The sequence below is a fragment of the Thamnophis elegans genome, chromosome 10 (genome assembly GCF_009769535.1).
Source record: "Thamnophis elegans isolate rThaEle1 chromosome 10, rThaEle1.pri, whole genome shotgun sequence".
Classification (NCBI taxonomy): Eukaryota; Metazoa; Chordata; class Lepidosauria; order Squamata; family Colubridae; genus Thamnophis; species Thamnophis elegans.
In genome coordinates this window covers 62,753,336-62,775,356 of record NC_045550.1, presented here as the reverse complement: position 1 = coordinate 62,775,356, position 22,021 = coordinate 62,753,336, and the positions used below count along the sequence as shown (strand labels likewise).

Below are 22,021 nucleotides of genomic sequence, written 5' to 3'. Positions count from 1 at the left end.
TTAAAAAACAAGTTTACCTCATATTCTCATGCATGCCAGTGCTGTGTGTGAGGTAATTTAAGGTGATTCTGACAAGTGTCGTCGGCATCTTCATATCCGGTCACATGGGCGGCAAGCCACTCCCATCCAGTCACATGGGCTGCAAGCCACTCCCACAAAAAAGGCCACACCCACAGAGTAGGTTCGAACAATTTTTGAAACCCACCACTGATGAGATCTGTCCATGTATATTCAGCAAGTATTGTGGGCCCAATGGCAAAAGAAAGCTCAGGGCTGTATTGGTTGGAAACATGCGGAAGAGGCCTGTGATGCCATATATATATAAGGAAAGAGGATATTTCTGTCCAGAGAAAAAAACCCAGTTAATGGAAAATTTCTGAACCAACAGAAAACTTAGCCATTTGCAGGTTTTTTTCTATTGCTACTGTCCATTTCCCCAAAGGTATAAAAAGGTACACCCCAACACCCAGCATACACACTTGTGGGATCAGTATAACCGTTGTTTGCTTTTCCTCATAATTTTTTTTCGTAATTGCTGAGTTATCTTTGTTTAATTAAAAAAACAATCTGTTATCACTAGAAATACAGTCCTTCCCAAATGAGTATGGGAAATTCTTGTTTGTAGACTTTCCCCGACAGAATTTTATGAGACTTTGTAAACAAGACACATTAACTCTATATTCTGGCATGAGGGACAACATGAAGATGCTTTAAAGCAGTGTTTCTCAACCTTGGCAACTTGAAGATGTCTGGACTTCAACTCCCAGAATTCCCCAGCCAGCATTCGCATTCGCTGGCTGGGGAATCCTGGGAGTTGAAGTCCAGTCATCTTCAAGTTGCCAAGGTTGAAAAACACTGCTTTAAACTATTGCAGGAAAAAGCAAAACTCATCTATGCACAGACAATTCACACATCACACTCATAAACCATTTTAGCGCAATACAGGTAGACCTCGACTTACATTCACAACTGAGGCCAAGTTTTCTGTTTGCTAAGCAAGACAGTTAACTTTGCCCCATTTTACGTTCTTTCCTGCCACTGTTGTTAAGTGAATCCCTGCAGTTAAGACAGCAATAGTTTGTTAAGTGAATCGAGGTTCCCCATTGACTTTGCTTGTCAGAGGTTCACAAAAGGTGATCACATGACCCCGGGACACTGCAACCCACAAAAATGCCCGCCAGTTGCCAAGCATCTGAATTTTGATCCTGTGACCATGGGGATGCTTTAACAATCATGTGGGAAACGGTCATAAATCACTTGTTTTCAGTGCCAGTATAACTTTGCACCAGCGGTGGGATTCAGCCGGTTCGCACCTATTCAAGGAGAACCAGTTGTTAACTTTCTAAGCAGTTTGGAGAACCAGTTGTTGGAAGAAATCTCTTTTTTTCCCCCGAGTTTACAGAGCTAATCCTGTAAGGAAGGCAGGAAGGAAACATTCTGGTGTTGCTTCTAGCCTCATCTTTATTGCCCTGCTTACAGAAACTGCCTGTCGAGTTAACCCTTATGACATTGTAACAGCTAAGACGAAGCACCCATCGACTTGAGTGATGTTGAGTTGGCCACGCCCACCCAGTCACATGACCACCGAGCCACACCTACCCGGCTGGTCATTAGGGCAGAGAACTGGTTGTTAAATTGTTTGAATCCCACTATTGCTTTGAACCGTCACTAAATGAATGGTTGTAAGTGGAGGATCACCTGCAGGCAAATCCAGTCATTGTCAATTCATCCCTAGTGAAAGTAAATTCATTCAGAATTTGTAGAAATTCAGCAAAGTCTGTATGGCGAATCAATTGTTCACCATGTATAAGGAGACTATGGAAACATAAGATAAAGCTGACCTAAGTAAAAGGGACATCTGGATTGAAATAAGCACAGCTTTATTTCTCCCACATCTTAGCACTGCATGAAATACATGGCATTGCGGTAAACATTTTGCCTTCGAAATGAAATGTTAATGCAACCATACATATCTCTGAATTTATCAGCAGCAAACACCTGCTCTGGCTCTTATTTTATCTTAGTGCTGCCTGAAGAGCCTTTTTACAATATTTCCCACTGAAGATTTTTTTACATGTTGAACAAGGAACACTTTTCACAAAATATTCAGGAAAAATGTCCTCCTTTAGGCCAATAAGCAACACCTTCCTCACAATGGATGTTGTACTTACTTCACCTCTCATTATATACACACTTTAAATTTCCCTAACTAACTACATGGCTCCTTTCAGATGGCTGTTCCTTCCAAACATTCAGGATTACAAAGAGTAGCAAAGAACAGCCTAATTCAGCATGTGACTCACTGGCATTATTTTCATCTGCCTTGATGAACTTAGCAATTAAAAACTGATGATTACATCCCCCACAGCAATTTTTAGTGTGTGTCATGATGTTCCCAGCCCTGGAATTATGTTATAAAAATGACTAATTGAACTGTCTAACATCATCAGAGTCACTAAGAGCAGCTGGTTATTTCCCATTTGGCTGAATGATAGGTTTCAGTCATACTGAGATAAGGGTAAAGTTGACTATTTACATTAAAAAAAAAATCAGGTGAAAAACCCAGCAAGTAAAGTCAGTGTATACCTAATATGTCTATAACTTTGGGACTTAATATTAAAAAGAGTTACTCCATGTCATGCATCTGTAATGAAACGTCCTCCAAGGTAAACAATAGTCCCATATATACAGGTCATCCTTAATTACGAGCACGATTAGAAGCAGAATTTCTGTTGCTAAGTAAGGTGTTTGTTAAGTGAGTCACGCTCAATGTTATCTTTTTTTGCCACACTCTTCAAGCAAATCACTGCAGTTGAGTGAATCACATGGTCATTAAGTGAATCTGGCTTCCTCCAGTGACTTTACTTGCTGGAAGATCCCTGGGAATGTTGCAAGTGGCGATCACGTAATCCTGGGACACTGCAATCTTTATCAATACATGCTGACTGCCAAACACCCAAATTTTGATCACGAGGTCGCAGTGATGCTGTGAGGGTCATAAACGTGAGGACCGGTCATAAGTCCACTTTTTCAGTACTGTTATAAACTTCAAATGGTTGCTAAACAAATGGTAAATAAAAGACTACTTGCAAATTTTTAAAAAGTATTGAATTTTTCATTCTATTCAGAAAAAGCTCTTTAAGCAGTTTACCAATGCAAAGGGGCAAAATAACAATCACATAACAGACAAGAAGCCAACAATTAATAAGCATGTTGTTTTTATTGACTGAAAAATAGGTGACCATATAAATATCTTTTGGCTGTGCCTAGTGGGATAGATGGATGGATGGATGGATGGATGGATGGATGGATGGATGGATGGATGATAGATAGCATAGTGCTTTTACAGCCCCCTCTAAGCTGTTTACAGAGTCAGCCTATTGCCCCCAAAACTCTAGGTTCTTATTTTACCCATCTTGGAAGGATGGAAGGCTGAGTCAACCTTGATCCAGTGAGATTTGAACTGCTGAACTGCAGCTAGCAGTCAGCTGAAGTAGCCTATAGTACTGCACTCTAACCACTGTGCCACCTCAGAATAGACAGACAGACAGATTTGCCATCATATATAACATACCTGTATGTCAATTGCTAAGTGCAAGAAAGGGCCCACCATACCATCCGTCCAAATGATTTTGCAAATCAGCCAGATTTTGGAAGCTTTCCTAAATGTCACGAGGAAAGATGAGAACTCCAACATCAAAGATAAAATGCAGGATTTCTACTTTTAAGTTATTAGAGACCTTAGGACTGACAAGTCTGAAAATGCCAAGTAAGTTTGCCTTCAATCCTTAATGAATGAAAGGAAATTTTAACAATAAAAAAGTGAAAAAAGTGTTCACAAAAATCATTAAATAAACCGCAAAAAATTAAATAATACTTTGATCTCTTAGAAGGTTAGAAACAGATTAAGACTCCAGATAAATTTGGAGTAAGATTTCTGAATTAGGTATAAAAAAAATCCTTCCTGCAGGAAATATGTTTGGACTATTTGCAAGCCACAATAAAGATTAATAATTTTAAAACTGAACACTAGAGGGAACTAAAGATTTCAGTTAAAGGAGAAAAATACACTACTACTCTGATTGACAGCTAATTAATTTGAACATAAAATGATGCATTGTAATATTTTAAAAACCTGGACACGTTTTTAAAAATGGAATTGGAAATTAGCACACACAATGTCAATTGGGATGTTTGCTTCTATGGATACACTGTGCCAAAAAATGTTATGCAAGAAATGGCAGATGAGAAACAAGTTTTATCTGAAAATACAGAAATGGCATCAAAAGTGGATCTAAAATAACAGGCTGTAAGAATGGGAAAGGATGTCTGACTGGCCATACACAAGAAACTTTTTACTATCTCAAAAATTAAAAAGGAAGAAACTTCCTGTAAGTGCCATGGCAAGTTAATGTCCTGCTGGTAGCAAGACTAAGAAATTTGAGGGTTCTTTAATTCAGGAATTGATCTTGTCCAGCCACAGAGTTCTATTTTGGTTTCACATTACAGCATATGCTAACGCAATTCTGCTTTAAAAAAAAATCTAAGTTAAATATGTAAATGGAATGCTAAATTACATTCCTGAAATGGAGGTTGCCATCTTATGAAGAGCTTTGGCTTTACTGAGATTTACATAAATTTCCCTAAATAGAAACTTATCTTCCTGATGTTAAGTAACGGATTTGACGCATATGTTTGATATTAATGTTTGAAATGTCTTTACAGTTTAAAAATGAGAAGAGGCATCATACCTCTCTGTTCTGACCCCCCCCCCTCTTCGCTCGTTCACAAATGACAGTCAGACAGAACTTCAAAGTAAATATCTTTATCAGTCCTGGCTCAAGCTGGCTGCGAGCCCAAAAATAAATGTAGATAAAGTCTCTGGCAAAAAGTTACACAGCAAAAGCAAAAACATAAAGCTCTTACAGCAAACCAGGTTTACAGAAAGCAAATCACTTATCCAAGTGCCTCTTTGAATCAGGTCTACAGAGAGCAAATCACTTATCCAAGTGCCTCCTTGAATCTCGAAACGATGAACCACACATGACGAACGACGAACGGTGACTTCTGCAACTAAGGCGTGGCACCGTCTTTTATCTGCAGAAGACGACCCTAACGAGCAACAGCTGCTCATTATTCCTGCATCCCGACTCAACTCACAGCAAACTTCTGCTGAGTCACAACACCTCTCTATATTGTGTATTATCTACTGGTAAATTATAGATAGACCTTATCAAATCCTGCTCTATTACCTTGTTCTGGAGGTCTAGCACTCTTAGGTAGAATAAAGGAAGATTGCCAAGACTGTTCACCAATAATATATGCTAGGGCAACTTGTGACTATTTGGTCATCCTTTCAGAGGTATTTCCTTACCAGATTCTTCAATATTTTCAATAATGTCAGAAGTTCTAAGGTACTGCCTTTAATTGAAAATTTGGGATACATTTAGATGTATCTGCCTTGGGAATAGTCTATCTCGAACTGTACAGCAGTCAAACCTCAGCAAAGGAAATTTTGTATTATATCATAAATTGTTTAATGGTAATTTTTTTGTCACAAATTGTTTTATAAAATTTGCCAAATTTCAATTCCACAGGCATCATGGATCCCAGATTTTGGACACATTAGCCCATTTCAGGTATCTTGATTTAAAAATTGTTGTCTTATGATGCACTGTTTCAGAAAATTAAAAGTTACAGGAACAAGAATATTAAGAGACTTAAGGTTGTGCTACTTATTCTACGAGGGAATTCACTGGAGAAAACAATTATGCTTGGAAGAGTAAGCAGTAAAAAGAACACAGTGACTGGGCACGATCAAAGCTGGCCAAAGCTTACCAGCCAGAGCACACACAAAAAATTAGTGCAAGATCAGATGTAAAATGACCTGGCTCATAGAATCACCAAGAATCGGACAAGACTGAATGGATCCGTAGCAGCAGGATCCACAGTAGAGAAGGAGATGCCAGATGTTCAAAGTAGCTTCAGAAAAGACCAAGAAACACTATGTACTATTGCTGATACATATTTGATAACTGAGGACAAAAAATATCAAAAGAAAGGTTGATTCCTATGACCATGTGAAGTTGAGAAATATGCTTAGGAATCAATTGGATCATGAAAGGTATCAGCCCACAGTTCACACTTGTTGCACAAAGAACCAATCTCCAAATATTGCATTTTGGACCTATAATTATGGGAAGAACCGGCTTTCTGTAGAAGCCTACAATGATGTGAAAAGTAGAAGGAATGAATACATCAGCAAGATGGATGGACTCAATTTGGAGATGTCACACTGCTAGAAAACCTAAAGGGCTAAGTTAGGTCTAGATCATCCTGGTGCTCACTAGGACTTGGCACTGAATTGATGGCATATCATTAGACACGTAATCAATTAAGCACTGAATTAATTTTTGATTGATTCAATGTGATTCTTATTTTTAATATTTTTCTTATATTTTTGAAATCCCTATAATGAATGGTTTTTAAAACTGTAAATCAATAGTATATTTAGTTGCTCTTATTCTTTTTATATTCCATTAATAAAAATTCTAAAAGAATTAAAAGGCCATTCTTGGAGTGATCAGAGCACAAGAGTTGTTCATTGTTAGCTATACCAGCCATCTCCACTGGACACTCTACAGAAATGTTGGGGTGGAAATTCTGGAACCCAACACTGCTCCATCACGTTATAAGACCCTGTTGGAAGAAATATTCATCTGGGTTCAGTTCTAAGTGGGAAGAAAGATGCTGGAAATGTGGAGACTGCTTGGAAAGATGGTTTAATAGTGGACAGGACCATGTGGTTTGAGGTTCTGGGCAAAAAGGGCACATGGATGACAGAGAGATTTATGCCCTCTTGGGCCCTGCCTTGGAGCTTCCTGTTCCTCTGTAAGAAATGTATTCTGATTGGTTGTCAGACCAATTGGTTGGGGCCAGGCAGGGGTAACTTTGTAGTGTCCCGAGTCCCAAGCTTGGTTGAGTCTTGCTGGATGATATAAACTCCCCAGATGTCATGTGGTGAATTCTGTTGCTAGACGGGTAGAGGGTTAATCCCATCATGTCCTGGGAGCCATCTCTTTTGTGTTGTAGATAAGCTGGCCCAGTCTTTTGGGGGCTATTAGAAACAGGGGAGCTGCTTTCCAAGAGTATGTTTCTCCTTTTTTTCATCCAGGGAAGCATAATATTCTGCCTTTTTAATATTTCCTAAAATATTTCATTCTTCTAAGTGAGGGGTGGGTGCTAACTTCCTACAACCCTAAGATGAAAAAGGATAAATAACTGGACTAGACAGCCTTTTCAAGCTCTACTGTTACAGAACAGGTTGTTTAAATATCTAAGATATATTTTATGAATTTGATGCATAAACACTTGACTCTTTTAACTCACCAAAGCATACTTCAGGTTCCTGTCAGTCCTCACTTTGGAGATAGCAAAAACTCCACACAATGAATATATATCAGTTCAAAAATAAATGTGCAAACTCAGGCCTAAATGGGGGGCAGTATGTGCATGTAAAAGGAACTTGCCAATAAAATTCAGATATAAAGATATTTGCTCAGGATGTTTTTTTTTTAATCACAGAGCACCATTTTACCATATTTAACTCTGTTTCTCATTTTTATTATAGAAGGCAGCATTTTAGGCTATAATTTAGTTTCCCAACCTTCTGGAGAGTCTCAGATTGATCAAATAAAGCTCACTAATGGAATATGCCCTTTTCCAACAATCTTAGCTAACCAAATTCAGCATCTCAACCTAAACATTACAGGGCACAAGAAAGAGAAATGCCCCACCCTCATCTCTGGGGAATTCCCATCAGTCAAAATAGGAGATGCTACTTTGAATCATCACTTGCATAGCATCAATGGATGGAAAAATTATAAAATGTAATTGGCTGCAATTCTAATTAAAATTTAATTTCCTACGAGAGATCTGAGCTAAATAGATTGAAAATGGTGCTTTGGACACAATATAGATCTAGTGGATTGGGAAAGAATTTGGAACACGAATTAAACTAACACAATCAGTAGCATTCAAAGTAAACATGCACAAAATGTTCTATCATTTGCATTTACCACCAATGAGATTGGCCAAACTGTACTCGAACATGAATTCAACCTGCTGGAAGTGCAAAAAAAACATAAGGGACTTTCTATCATATATGGTGGACCTATCCGGAAACTCAAAATTATTGGATGAAAATTTGGAAATGAATACAACAAATTACAGAGGAACTAATAGAATACAACTGGAACTGTTTCTGCTGGGAATAACCAAGGGGAAATATAGAAAGAAAATTAAATACATACTAATACACCTGTTGACTACAGCTAGAATAACATTTGTCCAATGCTGGAAAAAAAGTAATATTCCCCCAGATGAATTAGTGATTCAGAAAATTTTAGATTGTGCAGAAATGAACAAGTTAAAATTAAGATTAAAGGACAAAGAAGAGTCTGAATACTATAAAATTTGGATAACTGGTATAAATGGTTGCATTACAGGAATAAAGTTAATTTAGCAGAGAAATAATAGAGAAATGTATAGAACTGTAGATGAATTATATAAATATAGAAGTTATATAAGATTGATATATACAGGTATAATGACATAACAATATTAATGTGTTGATTGTAAGATGTTATAGAGGGGAAAAACTTTTTTAAAAAAAGAAAATGGTGCTTTGGATTTGAAATCTTCAGTAAAATCTGGGAAGTTAAAATAGGAGTTTTAACCTCTTGCACATGTTGCTACCTAAAGCTTTCCCCCTCAGTTGGATCAGCTTCTGTATTTCCAACTTGACTCTAGGATGCTATTTTCCATAATTTTACCTTTGTTTAGAGCAATAGTTTATAAAATTCTGTTGCCTTTCCTCTGCATTTAGCCATAAACGAAGGGCTATTATATGCAAATAGTAATCTTATTTCTGAGAAGTTTAGCATTAGAGATATACTGAGCCTAATGATCTCTGAGCATCCTATAACAAATAATCCACTAAATGAGTATGAATTTCCTAGTAACCTGAAATTGCACTTATGAAATCTGATAGAAATAAGATGGCTGTTTAAAAACTTTAGTGGATTTTTTAAATCAAAGTCAAACCTCTGGAAGGTAGTCCATTTCCTTTCCATTCTACCCTTACAATTTCTCCCACACAGGACTTAAAATGCAATACTGAAACATGGCCCTTTTGACTCCAAGAATCAGCTGCAAACCTTAAAACCCTCTGAAATATGAAATAAGGTCAGAATTCAATTGCACTTTTATTTGATCAGTCTGGGGCTCTCCAGAAGGTTGGGAAACTAAATTATGCCCCCCAATCCCATAAATATTGCATTATTCTATAATCAAGGAATAAAAATGAGAAACAGGCTCTGATATGGTAAAATGGTGCTTTGTGATTTTAAAAAAAAGTCAAAACAGCAGTAACCAGAATTCTTTACCTAAACTATGAACATTTGTAACTAATGCAAATCTCTTAAGCCTTTTCTGGAGGAAAACTATTCATTAATTTACATGCAGGATTAAACTCAATAAAGAATAGTCTGGCAATGAAGCAATAGGAACCGATTTCTTCACCTGTAAACGATGTATCCCAAAGGGTGCAATTCCTTGCCATTAAGCCATTATTTTTTTGGCACCAAAATGCAAACTGTTAAAAGAATATCTGTGAGCAGAAATAGTGTTCAGGAAACTACCTATAGAATATATTAAAATGAGCAATTACTTAGGATGAAAAAAGGATCAAGTTAAAAAAGTAATTATTCTCACTTGTACTCAATTCTTCCAAAAGTTGGCAAGCTCTTAGCTCACCAGATCACACCTTAAAATCAATTCTGAATGTCACATATGAAAATAAATAAAAACAATTTTGTTCACCAATCCTTTATTACAATTTTAAGCTATCCTTTTTCAAAAACTTCTAGACTAGTTCAAAAATGGACTAGTTCTCACCCCATATATCCTTCTATATCTTGATAAGCTTTGAAGACAAAATGACTAAAACTAAACTCATTAAATAGGCAGTGATTTCAGTCTGAAACTTTTCAGCCGCAACACAAGAGATGGCAACAGTTAAAGGAAAAATAATTCTGAAGATTCTCAGTCATCCAGGTCATAGTTGTCTCAAAAGTGCTTTTTCAAAACTTTGTTTTTCCTTCTCATCCAAGAAGCTTTATTCATTCAGGCAGGATAGGGGGGGGGGGGGGTTGAATGATTAGTTCTGATAGGAAATGGGGGGGGGGGAGAGAATGGAAGGATCATTTTCAGTCATATGAATATTCAGTCATCTGGTCATACTTTCTGAGAAGTTCACATTTTGAGTCAACTATCAGCTCCATTCTGAATTCAACAGGTGGCTTTCCCAAAAACACTGTTTTTACCTGCTTATAACAAGAATATAGAGCACATTAAAAGCGAACACTCAAAATCCATGACAGTTACAAATATTAAACTTTATTACTGCTGCTGAAGTGATGCTTGCCTTAAAGAGATAGCAGAAAAAGTCTTTATTCATACTAATCTGGAAGCAGGCAGCACGTTTCTAACCACCTGGCATGATCCCAGAGAAATTAACTGATGCAGGCAAGCCCTTTCCCACCCTAGAACTTCTGTATTCCATCAAGGCACCAGAACAGCTATATCTAGTGAGGTTTTTTCTCTATGAACTAACTCTCCCCCACTTCCCAATTTATATTGCCTAGACATGAAGTTTTCCCAGTGGCAATGTATGGCTGTGAAAATTGGACCATTAGAAAGACTGAGCGCCAAAGAATGGAGGCCTTTGAACTGGTGCTGGAGAAGACTCCTGCGAGTCCCTTGGACTGCAAGGCGATCAAACCGGTCAGTCCTAGAGCAGATCAATTCTGACTGCTCTTTAGAAGGACAGATCCTGAAGAGGAAACTCAAAATACTTTGGCCACCTAATGAGAAGGAAGGAATCACTGGAGAAGAGCCTAATGCTGGGAAAGACTGAGGGCAAAAGAAGAAGGGGAGGACAGAGAATGGATGGAGTCACCGAAGCAATAGGTGTGAGTTTAAATGGAGTTCAGGGGATGGTAGAAGACAGGAAGGCCTGGAGGAAAGTTGTCCTGGAGGAAAGTTGTCCGTGGGGTTGTGATGGGTAGGACACGATTTTGCAACTAACAACAACAAAAACATGAAGCAGGTACAATAATCTTCTCCGATTCCTTTTAAAAGGATACGTAGCAAGAAGCTATCATCACAGTCTTTGTTAACTCTTGTCCCCTTGGCGTTAATATTACTTTCCCATGCACCCCCTTCCCCCAATTTCTTTCCATCCATTTGCCCGATGAAGGAAATAAATAAATAACAAGTTACTCTTTCATATAAAGTGTAAAAATGTAACACAAAGGGGTGAGACTCTTGGCGCTGTTTTTCTTGATTGTAAAATTCCTTTGACTTTGAAATACAGACAAGCACACCAATTGGTGAGATCTAAACAACCAAAAGAAGCAGATAAGAAAAAAAGGGGGGGACTGCAGGAAAAGTCATGCTGAAATGCGAAAGAACTTCAGAAGAAAATGGGGAGGGCTTAAGTGTCATGTATGATGAGTAGAAACGTATAAATTATATTACTTGAAATCTGTCTTTGCGCTCCTAGCATTCAAGCCATGGGGAAGAACCTGGGAGGCCGCGCTTGCAACCGCTTATTCAATTTCCTTGCAATAAAAAGTTTTGAATTGTGAACCGGACTTGTCTTTTGAATTGTGAGTATAAAAATTGGTTTTTCCTCTCTCACGTTGACTTCTCGCCTCTTCTTCCTTCTTTCCCCGCAAGCGACCTCCAGCCTTCCTCGTTTCTGTCACCCTCCCTGCCTCACCAAACTTCTGGCAGCCTCGTCCGCCAACCAAATAATCAACGTACTAGACGGCTCTCCGCCCAATCAACCAGACGCTTTTCCATTCAAAAAACAACCGTTTCGCCCCTCGGCAGGCAAGGCCGGCGGTTGCGCCCGCCCGACTTCAATCTTAGGGAAGAGGCGGGCGAGGTCTAAGTCCACAGGCCTCCGTCCCCCTTCCTTCCCCAACCTCGCGCCCTCCAAGCGCACCCTAAAATGAGGGTGGGTGGGGGATGAATGGAATGTAAGGACGAGCCGCGACCCTCCCCCTCATCCCGCCACACGTGTCAGGCCGGACGCCCCTCTACCCCCCCACGGAATAACCCCCACAGATCTGGAAAGAAACCGGGGCGGTGAGGGGGATGAAGAAACTGCTTCATCTCTTCCTCTCCTTGCCGCCCCTCTTCTTTTTTCCAATACTGCCGCGCAGATTGAAGCCCCCCCCCCCGGTCTCTCAAATAAGCCCACCCTGGGGGGGGGGAAAGACCGCCCGGTAACCACCAAGATTCCCTCCTTAAAGGGCTCGGCGGGTTCTGAGGCGACAGAACCTTTAAAATCACCCCCACCGCCGTCCTTCCTTGAGATGGGGCGGCTCTGCCTCACTTTCCAGGCTCAAAGACCCTGTTCTCCCACCCCTTCTTCTCGTGGGCCCCTCTCCTCCGCCTTTCCGCCCAGAATCCCCCTCAGGCAGGGAGAGCCGCCGCCATTTTTCGTTCCCTTTTCCCTCCTCCCGCTTCTTCGCCGAGGCAGGGGCCGCCTAGTAAGCCCCGTTTACGAGGCGGGGGGGGGGGATGAGTTCAGAGGTGGGGGGGAGGTTTGAAGCGGGACGTATGCCGTACCACTGCACTGCTGCAATATCCTTCCGCGTCTCGCGGCATAAAGTAGTCCCTCCCGCCGAGCTCCGTTCTTTTACGGCCCTGACCCAGGCGTTGCGGCCCGCCTGGAATAATCTCTCTCTCTCTCTCCCTCCCTCTCTCTCTCTCTCCTGACCACCCTCCCTGAGCCTGAGATGTGTCCATGGACAGGAAAGGGGGTGGGGCAGACCTGCACGGGATCCCCCTGCCATGAAGTTCTCATACTCGGGGTGGGGGTGGGGGGAGGAAGGGGAGTAAAAGTAGATCCGGCCAGGGGGGAGGGATATATAAAGCGGGCGCCGCGGCGACGCTGCCTTTTCAGTTGAGGAGAGCGGCAGCAATCGGAACATGTCAGGCGGATCCGCTGATTACAGCAGGTATATTCCGGCGTGGGCGAAGAGAAGACGGCGGGGAGGCTTTTAAAGGGAATCTTATTCAGGGCTGTAGGTGTGATGGGAAGAAGCGGGGGGTTCCTGGAGGCGGCCGCCGCGGGGAGGGTCCCTTTCTGGCTCCGCTTCCTCCTCCTCCTGCCCTTGGGATAAGGAGAGGTCTTCTCCCTCGCCAGTGCCTCAAGCGGCTTGTCAGGGAACTGAGGGGGCTTTTGACGGAAAATCCGACCGTTGGTCTCGAGCGTGCAGTAGATGGCCCTGTTGCCATCCCTTCGAGCCACCACATGGTTTCGCCCAAGCGGGCGGGCGGCCGCCTCGGACGAGTCCATTTTCGTCCGCGGGTGGGGTGGGGTGAAGAGAAGAACAGGGAGGGGCGCGGCTGGTAAGCCGTTGGTTTGCCGACAGCCTCGTCCGTCACCGGCTTGCGCTCGACTTCGAGAGGGTGGAGCTCTCGCGAGAGTTCGGCGGACTTTTTGAGGGGAAGAGAAGGCCCGGAATGGCGCGGTGATAACGTTCCCCTGTCCACGTTTTCCTCACTTGATCAATGATTTTCCTCCTTCGCCCCTACTGCACACGGGCCTTCCCTCCTTCCTCTTTGCCCGCTTTCTTCATTCCACGAATCCTTGCAAGAGACGGTCATTTTGGGGTTCCACGTGGACGGGGGTTGCCTGGGCAACCCAATGGATTTTTTTCGCAGGTGGGAATCCTAAAATTGATTGGATCTGCCATGCTGGGCCCCGATTTAATCGAAGAAAATAAGCCATAAGGATCAGTGTGTTGTTTGCATGCAGGCATCTATTTATTTTATTATTAAGCCTACGGTGTATATACACAGTCCACAGCTATCATTGGCTTGCCATTTCTTGTGTGAGGCGATGAGAGGTCCTTTTTTTATCCCCAAAAAACTCAATTAAAATTGGGGAAAAGTCCAAAGGTGCTTTTTCAAGAGGCAACTGGACTTTCTTGTTTTTCTTTGAAGAAGAATCGCTTCTGATCTCCAGAACTGAAAGTTCAGTTTGCCTTTTCAAAAGGCACCTTTGGGTCACAACTATGACCTGAATGACTGAGAATCTCCATAGACGTTGAGAAAAACTATTATTTTCTAGGACTAGATTTTAAAGGCAAGAAAAATAGATTTAATAGTTTAAAGTATTTTTGGGGAACACAACAAAATTTAGCCAAATACTTTATATAGATCACTGCCAAGTATTATGGCAGAAGCAGAGCAACTGTATGCTGTGGCCTGCTGTTATTTTGACTTCCCCGGGGTATTTCTATTAGCATCAGAGGTCAATGCAGAACATTTGAAAGCTTGCTTTTTTTTTCTCAAATGAGAGAAGGATGAATGATGGCTTCCCAAATGCACGCCATAATGTGATTGAGGCTCAAATATTTCAATGCAGACTGATTTTCATGGGGCCAGTGAGACAGTAAATGTAGAATTGCAATAACAATTGCCAGTTGTGAACTTGGGTCACAGACAACCCAGAGTTATGAGGATAACATAAAGTAGGGAAGATACTTTTGAGGGAACCTGGAGGGGTAGTCCATAATTAAATGCACTCTAAAGGCTTTAGAAGGGACGTACACAAATGGTCCTTGACTTAAAATTGGAATTTTTTGCTGCTAAATGGGTTTTGCCTCATTTTACAACCTTTCTTGCCACAGTTGTTAAGTGAATCACTGCAGTTAAGTTAGTAATATGGTTAAGTGAATCTGGCTTCCCTGTTAAGATTGTAAAGGATGATCACTTGACCCCTGGATAGTGCAACCATCATAGTTGCCAAGTGTCTGAATTTTGATCACATGGCCATGGAGATGCAACTATGGTTGCCACTGTCATAAGTCACATTTTTTCAGGATCCTTGTAATTTTGAATGGTCACTAAACAAACTTGTAAATTGAGGACTATCTGTACATTTTGAGAAGGCATGCATTCTTAATGTACACTGCAAGCAAAATACTACTGATAGTCCTTGACAAATGACCACAATTGAGTCTGAAATTTCCATTGTTATGTAAATCAGTTGTGAGTTTTGCCCCATTTTACAACTTTTCTTGCCATGGCTGTTAAGTGAATCACAGTTAAATTAAATTGGTGAGAGTTGGTAAGAGAATCAGGCTCCCCTCATTAGTTTGACCTGTCAGAAGGTTCCATAAAATAGCTATGTGATTCCACCATACTGTAACTGTCAAAAATAGTAGCCAGTTGCCAAGCATTTGAATTTTGATCACATGACCACGTGGATGCTACAGGAATCATAGTATGAAAAGGGCTTATAAGTTCCTTCTGTGCCTTTGAACTGTCACTAAATGAATAGTTCTAATTCAAGGACTGCATGTAATGTGCTAACATAAGTAGATTAGTGAGAAACAACCAAAGTTATTAAATGGAACTACTTATTTTTTCATGATTTTTTAATGGTATGTATATGATCATGAATGATTTAGTAATGTTAGAAAAATTGTGAAAGTACACTTAACTGTTGAGTAGATATGGTCTTAGCAATAATTACTGCATATTTGACAGCTTTCAGATATGTTATACTAATAAGAATTCAAGAATTCTTAAATTTGGTTAACAATGTATGCTTCTCTTACTTTGATAGAGACCATGGCCCCGAGGGAATGGATCCTGATGGTGTCATTGAGGTTTGTATGTTAGTGATAGTTGTTGTTTTTTACAAGCTTGTGTAGAAAGATGATGAGGCATATTAAAATTTGCTTTTTCTTCTTGCAGAGCAATTGGAATGAAATTGTTGACAATTTCGATGACATGAATTTAAAAGAATCCCTTCTGAGAGGAATTTATGCCTATGGTTTTGAGAAGCCTTCAGCTATCCAGCAACGTGCTATTATTCCATGTATTAAAGGTAAGCCATAGTGAAGATTTTTTTTAATAGACACAAAGGTTTGGTCTGAGCTGCTCTGCCTTGGGTGGAAATTCATATTTCCTTGTGAAGTGAGATGATGGTATTCCATCTTTCGGGACTGACCTAAAAATGGAGACTATTTGTAACACTGATCACTTGAAAAGGAAATGTATAGTTAAATTGCAACCTTAATGTGTTGTGTGAGAGCAGTAAATATCTATCCTTTTTTTAGGGTATGATGTGATTGCTCAAGCTCAGTCAGGTACTGGCAAGACAGCCACATTTGCTATTTCAATCCTGCAACAGTTGGAGATTGATCTCAAGGAGACCCAAGCACTAGTATTGGCCCCCACCAGAGAACTGGCTCAACAGGTATCGATAATGTAGTTGAAAAAGCTGCTTACATGTTGCATAGGTTTCAAGTGTCATAACATAACAGCAGGATTTCTTGCAAGTTTGTAATGGCTGCTCATTGCCTTTGGGTTAATAAATCTGGAAAAGGTCAAGATATCAGATATGACTGAGGCAGATAATGGAATGAAGTGCAGTAATAGCTGTGCAGGAGCTTAAGTGAAAATTGTTAAAATGCAAAATGCAAACAATTTCTCTGAGGAAAAGTATTCTAAGAATGCATGTAGTTTCTGCAACATGAAAATGCCTGTGTGCATGTAATCAGTTTTTCTCTATATGTGTGCAAATTGTACTGTGTCAGTCTCTTGGCCTCTATTTTGAACTGCATTTTTGCAGAACTATATTTAAATTTTTATTATTTTTTTATTATTGATATTCAGTCTTATTTTTACAAATAAGGCAGTGAACCTACCCAACAAACATTCTTTTTCCTATTTTCCCCACAACAACCCTGTGAGGTAAGCTGAACTGAGAGAGACTGGCCCAAGGTTCTCCAGTGGCTTTCATGGCCAAGCAAGAACGTGAATGAACTAAGCTTCTCTTTCTAATCCACTGTCTTAATGACTACACCAAACTGGCTCTCTAAATACTATAATCTGGTGGTAATGTTGAAGAAATTGAAGGCCAATTTTACAGCAATACTGTGCTATGCTTGGTGAAAGAAAATGTTCATGCGGAGAGTAACTCAAAGTACCTTCGAAAAACACTCCTGGTGCATCTGAGCATACAACTAAAATGCAGTTAGATGTCTACTCACCTTGTACTGCTTAATAGTTATTCTTTGAGGACAAAGCAACAAGCCCAAAGTTATTTTTAGCAGTAAATAGCTTTTTTGGTCATGTCAGCCACGTAAATTGTTATGCATCATCATCTGATTTTAAAATTGAGGTGTACAGAACATTTCAAGTTTCCACATGGTTCTGAACTTATTGGAGGCATTCAGCAATAATGACCTGAACATTTTTGGGAGAGCTCTTAAGTTGAGAATCTTTCTGGGTGATATTTGAGGGGCGTGTTTTTGAACTTGAAATGTTTCAGATTTAAATGATTTTTAGACCTCTGCTAGTGTTGTGTCATCTAATAAAGAGTCAGTTTTATCTTGCTGACTTAACAACTGATAATTCCAAAAGACTAGATTGAGTCTGCTTGTCTATAGAGAAATGCCTGATAATGGTTTTGGCATGGTATCATAATGAGCGTATGGTTCTTGGCTAGCTGTCAGCTTTATTTTATAGAGCCAAAATTCCCTCCTCATGCAGTATCATTTGAGATTCTACAAATATGGTATTTGTGGGTAAAGAAAGATTGTCAGATCTCATTTGAGCTTCCTCATCAAATATGAGCCATGGTGGCACAATGGTTAGAATGCAGTATTGCATATTGCAGTTTACGTCACTGCTCACTGCCAGGAGTTCGATCCTGAGTGGCTCAAAGTTGACTCAACCATCCAAAGACTGTAAAATGTGGACTCAGATTATTGGGGCAATGGGCTGACATTGTAAGCCATTTAGAAAGGGCTGTTAAAAGCACTATGAAGCAATATATAAGTCCTATTGCTATATTATGAATCCATTGGGAAACTGGCCAATGGAAACACGGTAGAGACACACATACACCCCAAGTAGTAAAATTCTAATTGAGATTTATGTCATTTCAGATCCAGAAAGTTATTTTGGCACTTGGAGATTATATGGGCGCCACTTGTCATGCTTGCATTGGTGGTACAAATGTTCGCAATGAGATGCAGAAGCTCCAAGCAGAGGCTCCCCACATTGTGGTGGGAACTCCTGGACGTGTATTTGATATGTTAAATAGGCGCTATCTGTGTAAGTACTTTAATGCTTATTTGAAATCTCTATAGGATGTATCAAAGTAGGCATAGGTTTAAAAATTCATGATTTAAACAAAAGTAAAATTTTAATAATGCCAAATATTATTTATAAGAATACTTAAATGGAGCCTGGTTTTTTTTTTTCTTTGTAGCACCTAAATGGATCAAAATGTTTGTCTTAGATGAAGCAGATGAAATGTTAAGCCGGGGGTTTAAGGATCAGATCTATGAAATTTTTCAGAAGTTAAGCACAAACATTCAGGTAAAGTGAAACGTGATGCAGTCATGTAATAATGCAGGTAAAGTTACAATGTAGCTGTGAAGTGCTGTATTGTCGTTCCCCCTGCATAAAACAAAATTGTCTCTATTCTATCTTTGTCTGTTTTGATTCCGTAGCAGACAAAGACGCTTGGTTTCATACATTCGCCTCTTAAACCTTTGGGCAGACTAATGTTTTAATTTTCGTGAACCAGGTTGTATTGCTCTCTGCAACTATGCCAATGGATGTGTTAGAAGTGACCAAAAAGTTCATGAGAGACCCTATTCGTATTCTAGTGAAGAAAGAAGAATTGACCCTTGAGGGTATCAAGCAATTCTACATTAATGTGGAAAGAGAGGTAAGGAAGATGATGAACCAGTGAAGCTAGTTTGACTTCTTGTTACAAGCACTATGCTAAAACTGCACAAGTTGGGGTATTTCCTTGGCTTTTGTGGTAATGCTAGCACGGTACACACAAGAAGAAGAAGAAATGCACTGAATCAAGTGTGACTTGGGTGGACCTCTTTCTTAATGTCCAGTGTCCTAGTCTGGAGACTTGGTGCAACACTATATAGTGCTGGAAGTTTTATTTTGCACTGTTTTTTTTCTGTGCTTATGGTCGCTTCCTTAATTTCACAGGAATGGAAGCTGGATACCCTGTGTGATTTATATGAAACTTTGACTATTACCCAGGCTGTTATTTTCCTCAATACAAGAAGGAAAGTAGATTGGCTTACAGAGAAAATGCATGCAAGAGACTTCACTGTTTCTGCTCTGGTAAGAAGATATCCGAAGATAGGTTCTATGATATGGTTCAAATGCAAAATATTGGGACATGTCCCCTATTCCAGTTCCCTGAGCTCTGTAGTACATCAGAAGTCAGGTAGTTTCATCAGTAGGTCCTTTGTTTATTTTAGGAATTGGTCCTCCTCCAGTGACTGAACACCAGATTCTCTTAGAAATAAAAATAATTACTGGATTCTGCTTGTGTGTACTGACTGTCCCACGTGCTCAATTCCTCTTGTCTAGTCCACAATAGAATACAGTAAAAGATACTATTTTATTTAAAAGCCTGCATATTTTAAAAAATTGACTAGCAAAACTCAAAGAAATAAAAGCTGGTTGACATGGTTAACTCTTTGTATTTATAAAAAAATCTCTACAGCATGGTGACATGGATCAGAAGGAGCGAGATGTTATCATGAGAGAGTTTAGGTCAGGATCAAGCCGTGTCCTAATTACTACTGATTTGCTGGTGAGTTTCAGTAGTCATTGAGCTTAAACTGATTTGTTTTATGTGGGTCATTGTAACCTAAGTTTCCCAAGCTCTTGGCAGAGCAAGTTCATACCATGATGTGGACTTATTAACTGACGTATATTAAACTATATTGTCCAGCAGAATTGAGATACCTTGACCTCCAGGCTTGAAGTGTGCTGTTCAGTGCTTTGCCTTTGTTTTACAGGCTCGTGGCATTGACGTGCAGCAAGTATCGTTGGTTATAAATTACGATCTGCCAACCAATCGTGAAAACTATATTCACAGGTAAGTTGAATTTTTGAATTTCAATTCTGAAGTCTGAACCTTCACATCTTCAAACCTCCCTCGCTTTCTTGCATTATATAATGTGTGTGTGTTTATTGTGCGCGCATAGTGTGTTGAGGATGGGAGGGGCAGAGCTTCTTGATTAGCCAATGAAACAAAACAGTGGGAAAACTTGTTTATTCAATTTTTGATAATTACTAAAGATAGCAAAGACTGCTAAATTAACCTCCTTAGTCAGATGCTTGAAGTTTGCAAATATGTTTTAAAGAAGTTGCCATTGTGTATTGTGATTTTAGGAAAACATGCTCAGAGGTTTGCGCTTTTCATAAAGTTGTTGTTAGCTTAATATTGCTTTATTGGACATTTCTTTGTGCCAATGCCTCCACTGCCTCCTTTGGTTCCTCTTACATTGGGATTCTTTCTCTGGTGTCTTCTAGTAGAACTTTAAATTTACCTCCCTAAGCTGTTGTCTATCTTAGTGGCTTTGTCCGTAAATGAAGTAAATTGTACCTTATTACTTGATACAAAAAAATACAGGAGTCGCTAGCCCAGTTGATGACGAGATGGTGCTCAGAAACGACGACGTAATTTAGGACGTGGATTCGTAAGCGGCACACTGTTTGCATAAAGAGCGAGTTGGTATTTATATACTTTTCTTTTGTAATGACTGTTGTGAGCTATGTTTGTCTTAAAAAGCTCTTAATGGTTTGACCAGGTAGAAGCAGAAGTTGTGGGTTTGTCAACCTGTAGATCTACTGTGTGCCCAGTACTGTTTAATTTTTAAGTTGTTTGTTTTGACAGATGGTGATAAGTTTTCCCACTGATGAATAAAAGTTCTTTGTCTCTTTGAAAATACAGTATTAACTCTTGGCTTTTAAGAACTGCAATTGGAATGAGAGAGTCTCTGATTTAAAACAAGCTTGGTAATTTGGAGGCTGACATCAAGCTCTGTCCGTGTTCAGAAGAAATGGTGTGGGAGAACTTTTTGCCAAAGTTCTCCAAAATAAGGAGGGGATGAGATCAGCAAAAAAATTACTTGGGAGTCATGTTGAATGTAATATATCCTGTCTACACCAAAACTGAGAAGCTGTTCTGTAATCAAAGTATTAGTCAATATTTGCTATGCTTTTAAAATGCTCAGGCCAACAAAAAATAGCATAAGAGATTGTAATAACATTAATCTGGCAATGAGTGTCATTACTAGTTTCTGGCTCCCTCACCCCAAAACAGGTTTTGTTATTTGTCAAAGAAGACTAATGTTCAATGTCTTTGTTTTGTCTGCAGGATTGGTCGAGGTGGTCGTTTTGGCAGGAAAGGTGTGGCTATAAATTTTGTCACTGAGGAGGACAAGCGGATCCTTCGGGATATTGAGACTTTCTACAATACTACAGTGGAGGAAATGCCTATGAATGTGGCTGACCTCATTTAATCCCTGGGTTGAGATGTTTTTGGAATGCAGTGCTCGCTATTGCTGACCAGGCGATCCACAACGTGCATTGTGCTTCTTGGGGGATACATTGAATCTTGTCTCAATGCTCATTACGGATCAGAAATACAGATTTTTGATAAGCAAAGCGACATTTTGTCGTGAGCTTTTGTGGGGGAGAGCCATTGGCTTTCTCCTCTTTAGGGTTTAGACTGTTGGGGTTGGGTGGAAAGTCATGGGGTCTGTAAATTTTTTCTTTATTAGAAATTTATTTCCTAGTTCTGTAGAAGTGGTAGTGCTAGATGTTCTTTATCATTTAATAATTTACTTATGGACTAAAAGATATAAGTGCTGTATAAAATCAGCCAATTATGTTAAACTAGCATACCTACCTTTATTGTATGTTATAATCCTATATTAGAGTAAATTGGAAAGGCCTTTCAAAATGACTAATCTTTTATAAGAACATAAAAATGCATTTTTTGTTTGGTATGTATTTATTGAATAAAGTATTTAATTAGTGTTAAGTGTGATCTGGACCCTGTTGCTAAACCCTGAAAGCAATCATTAAT

General features: G+C 39.7%; 1 protein-coding gene and 3 non-coding genes across 6 annotated transcripts; all 4 read left to right on the top strand.

The window, feature by feature from the left end:
- The first annotated feature begins 13,015 nt into the window (after window positions 1-13,015).
- On the top strand, window positions 13,016-21,976 carry EIF4A2 (eukaryotic translation initiation factor 4A2). Of its 3 annotated transcripts, none has more exons than XM_032225158.1 (11): window positions 13,016-13,094; window positions 15,716-15,758; window positions 15,847-15,979; window positions 16,212-16,351; window positions 18,048-18,216; window positions 18,374-18,483; window positions 18,695-18,838; window positions 19,120-19,257; window positions 19,646-19,735; window positions 19,944-20,023; window positions 21,308-21,976. In XM_032225158.1, exons 1-11 carry the CDS (start codon window positions 13,066-13,068, stop codon window positions 21,450-21,452), a joined length of 1,221 nt encoding a protein of 406 aa, XP_032081049.1. In that variant the 5' UTR covers window positions 13,016-13,065; the 3' UTR covers window positions 21,453-21,976. The 3 variants fall into 3 exon arrangements, with proteins under 3 accessions (XP_032081049.1, XP_032081051.1, XP_032081050.1); XM_032225160.1 differs by lacking the exon at window positions 21,308-21,976 and adding an exon at window positions 20,561-21,177; XM_032225159.1 differs by lacking the exon at window positions 19,646-19,735.
- Window positions 16,067-16,137, top strand: LOC116514495. The gene has a single exon (XR_004256133.1). It is a non-coding gene; the product is annotated as a small nucleolar RNA SNORD2 (small nucleolar RNA).
- On the top strand, window positions 18,515-18,644 carry LOC116514485. The gene has a single exon (XR_004256123.1). It is a non-coding gene; the product is annotated as a small nucleolar RNA SNORA63 (small nucleolar RNA).
- On the top strand, window positions 18,872-19,050 carry LOC116514493. Its single transcript, XR_004256131.1, has one exon. It is a non-coding gene; the product is annotated as a small nucleolar RNA SNORA81 (small nucleolar RNA).
- Window positions 21,977-22,021: the final 45 nt, after the last annotated feature.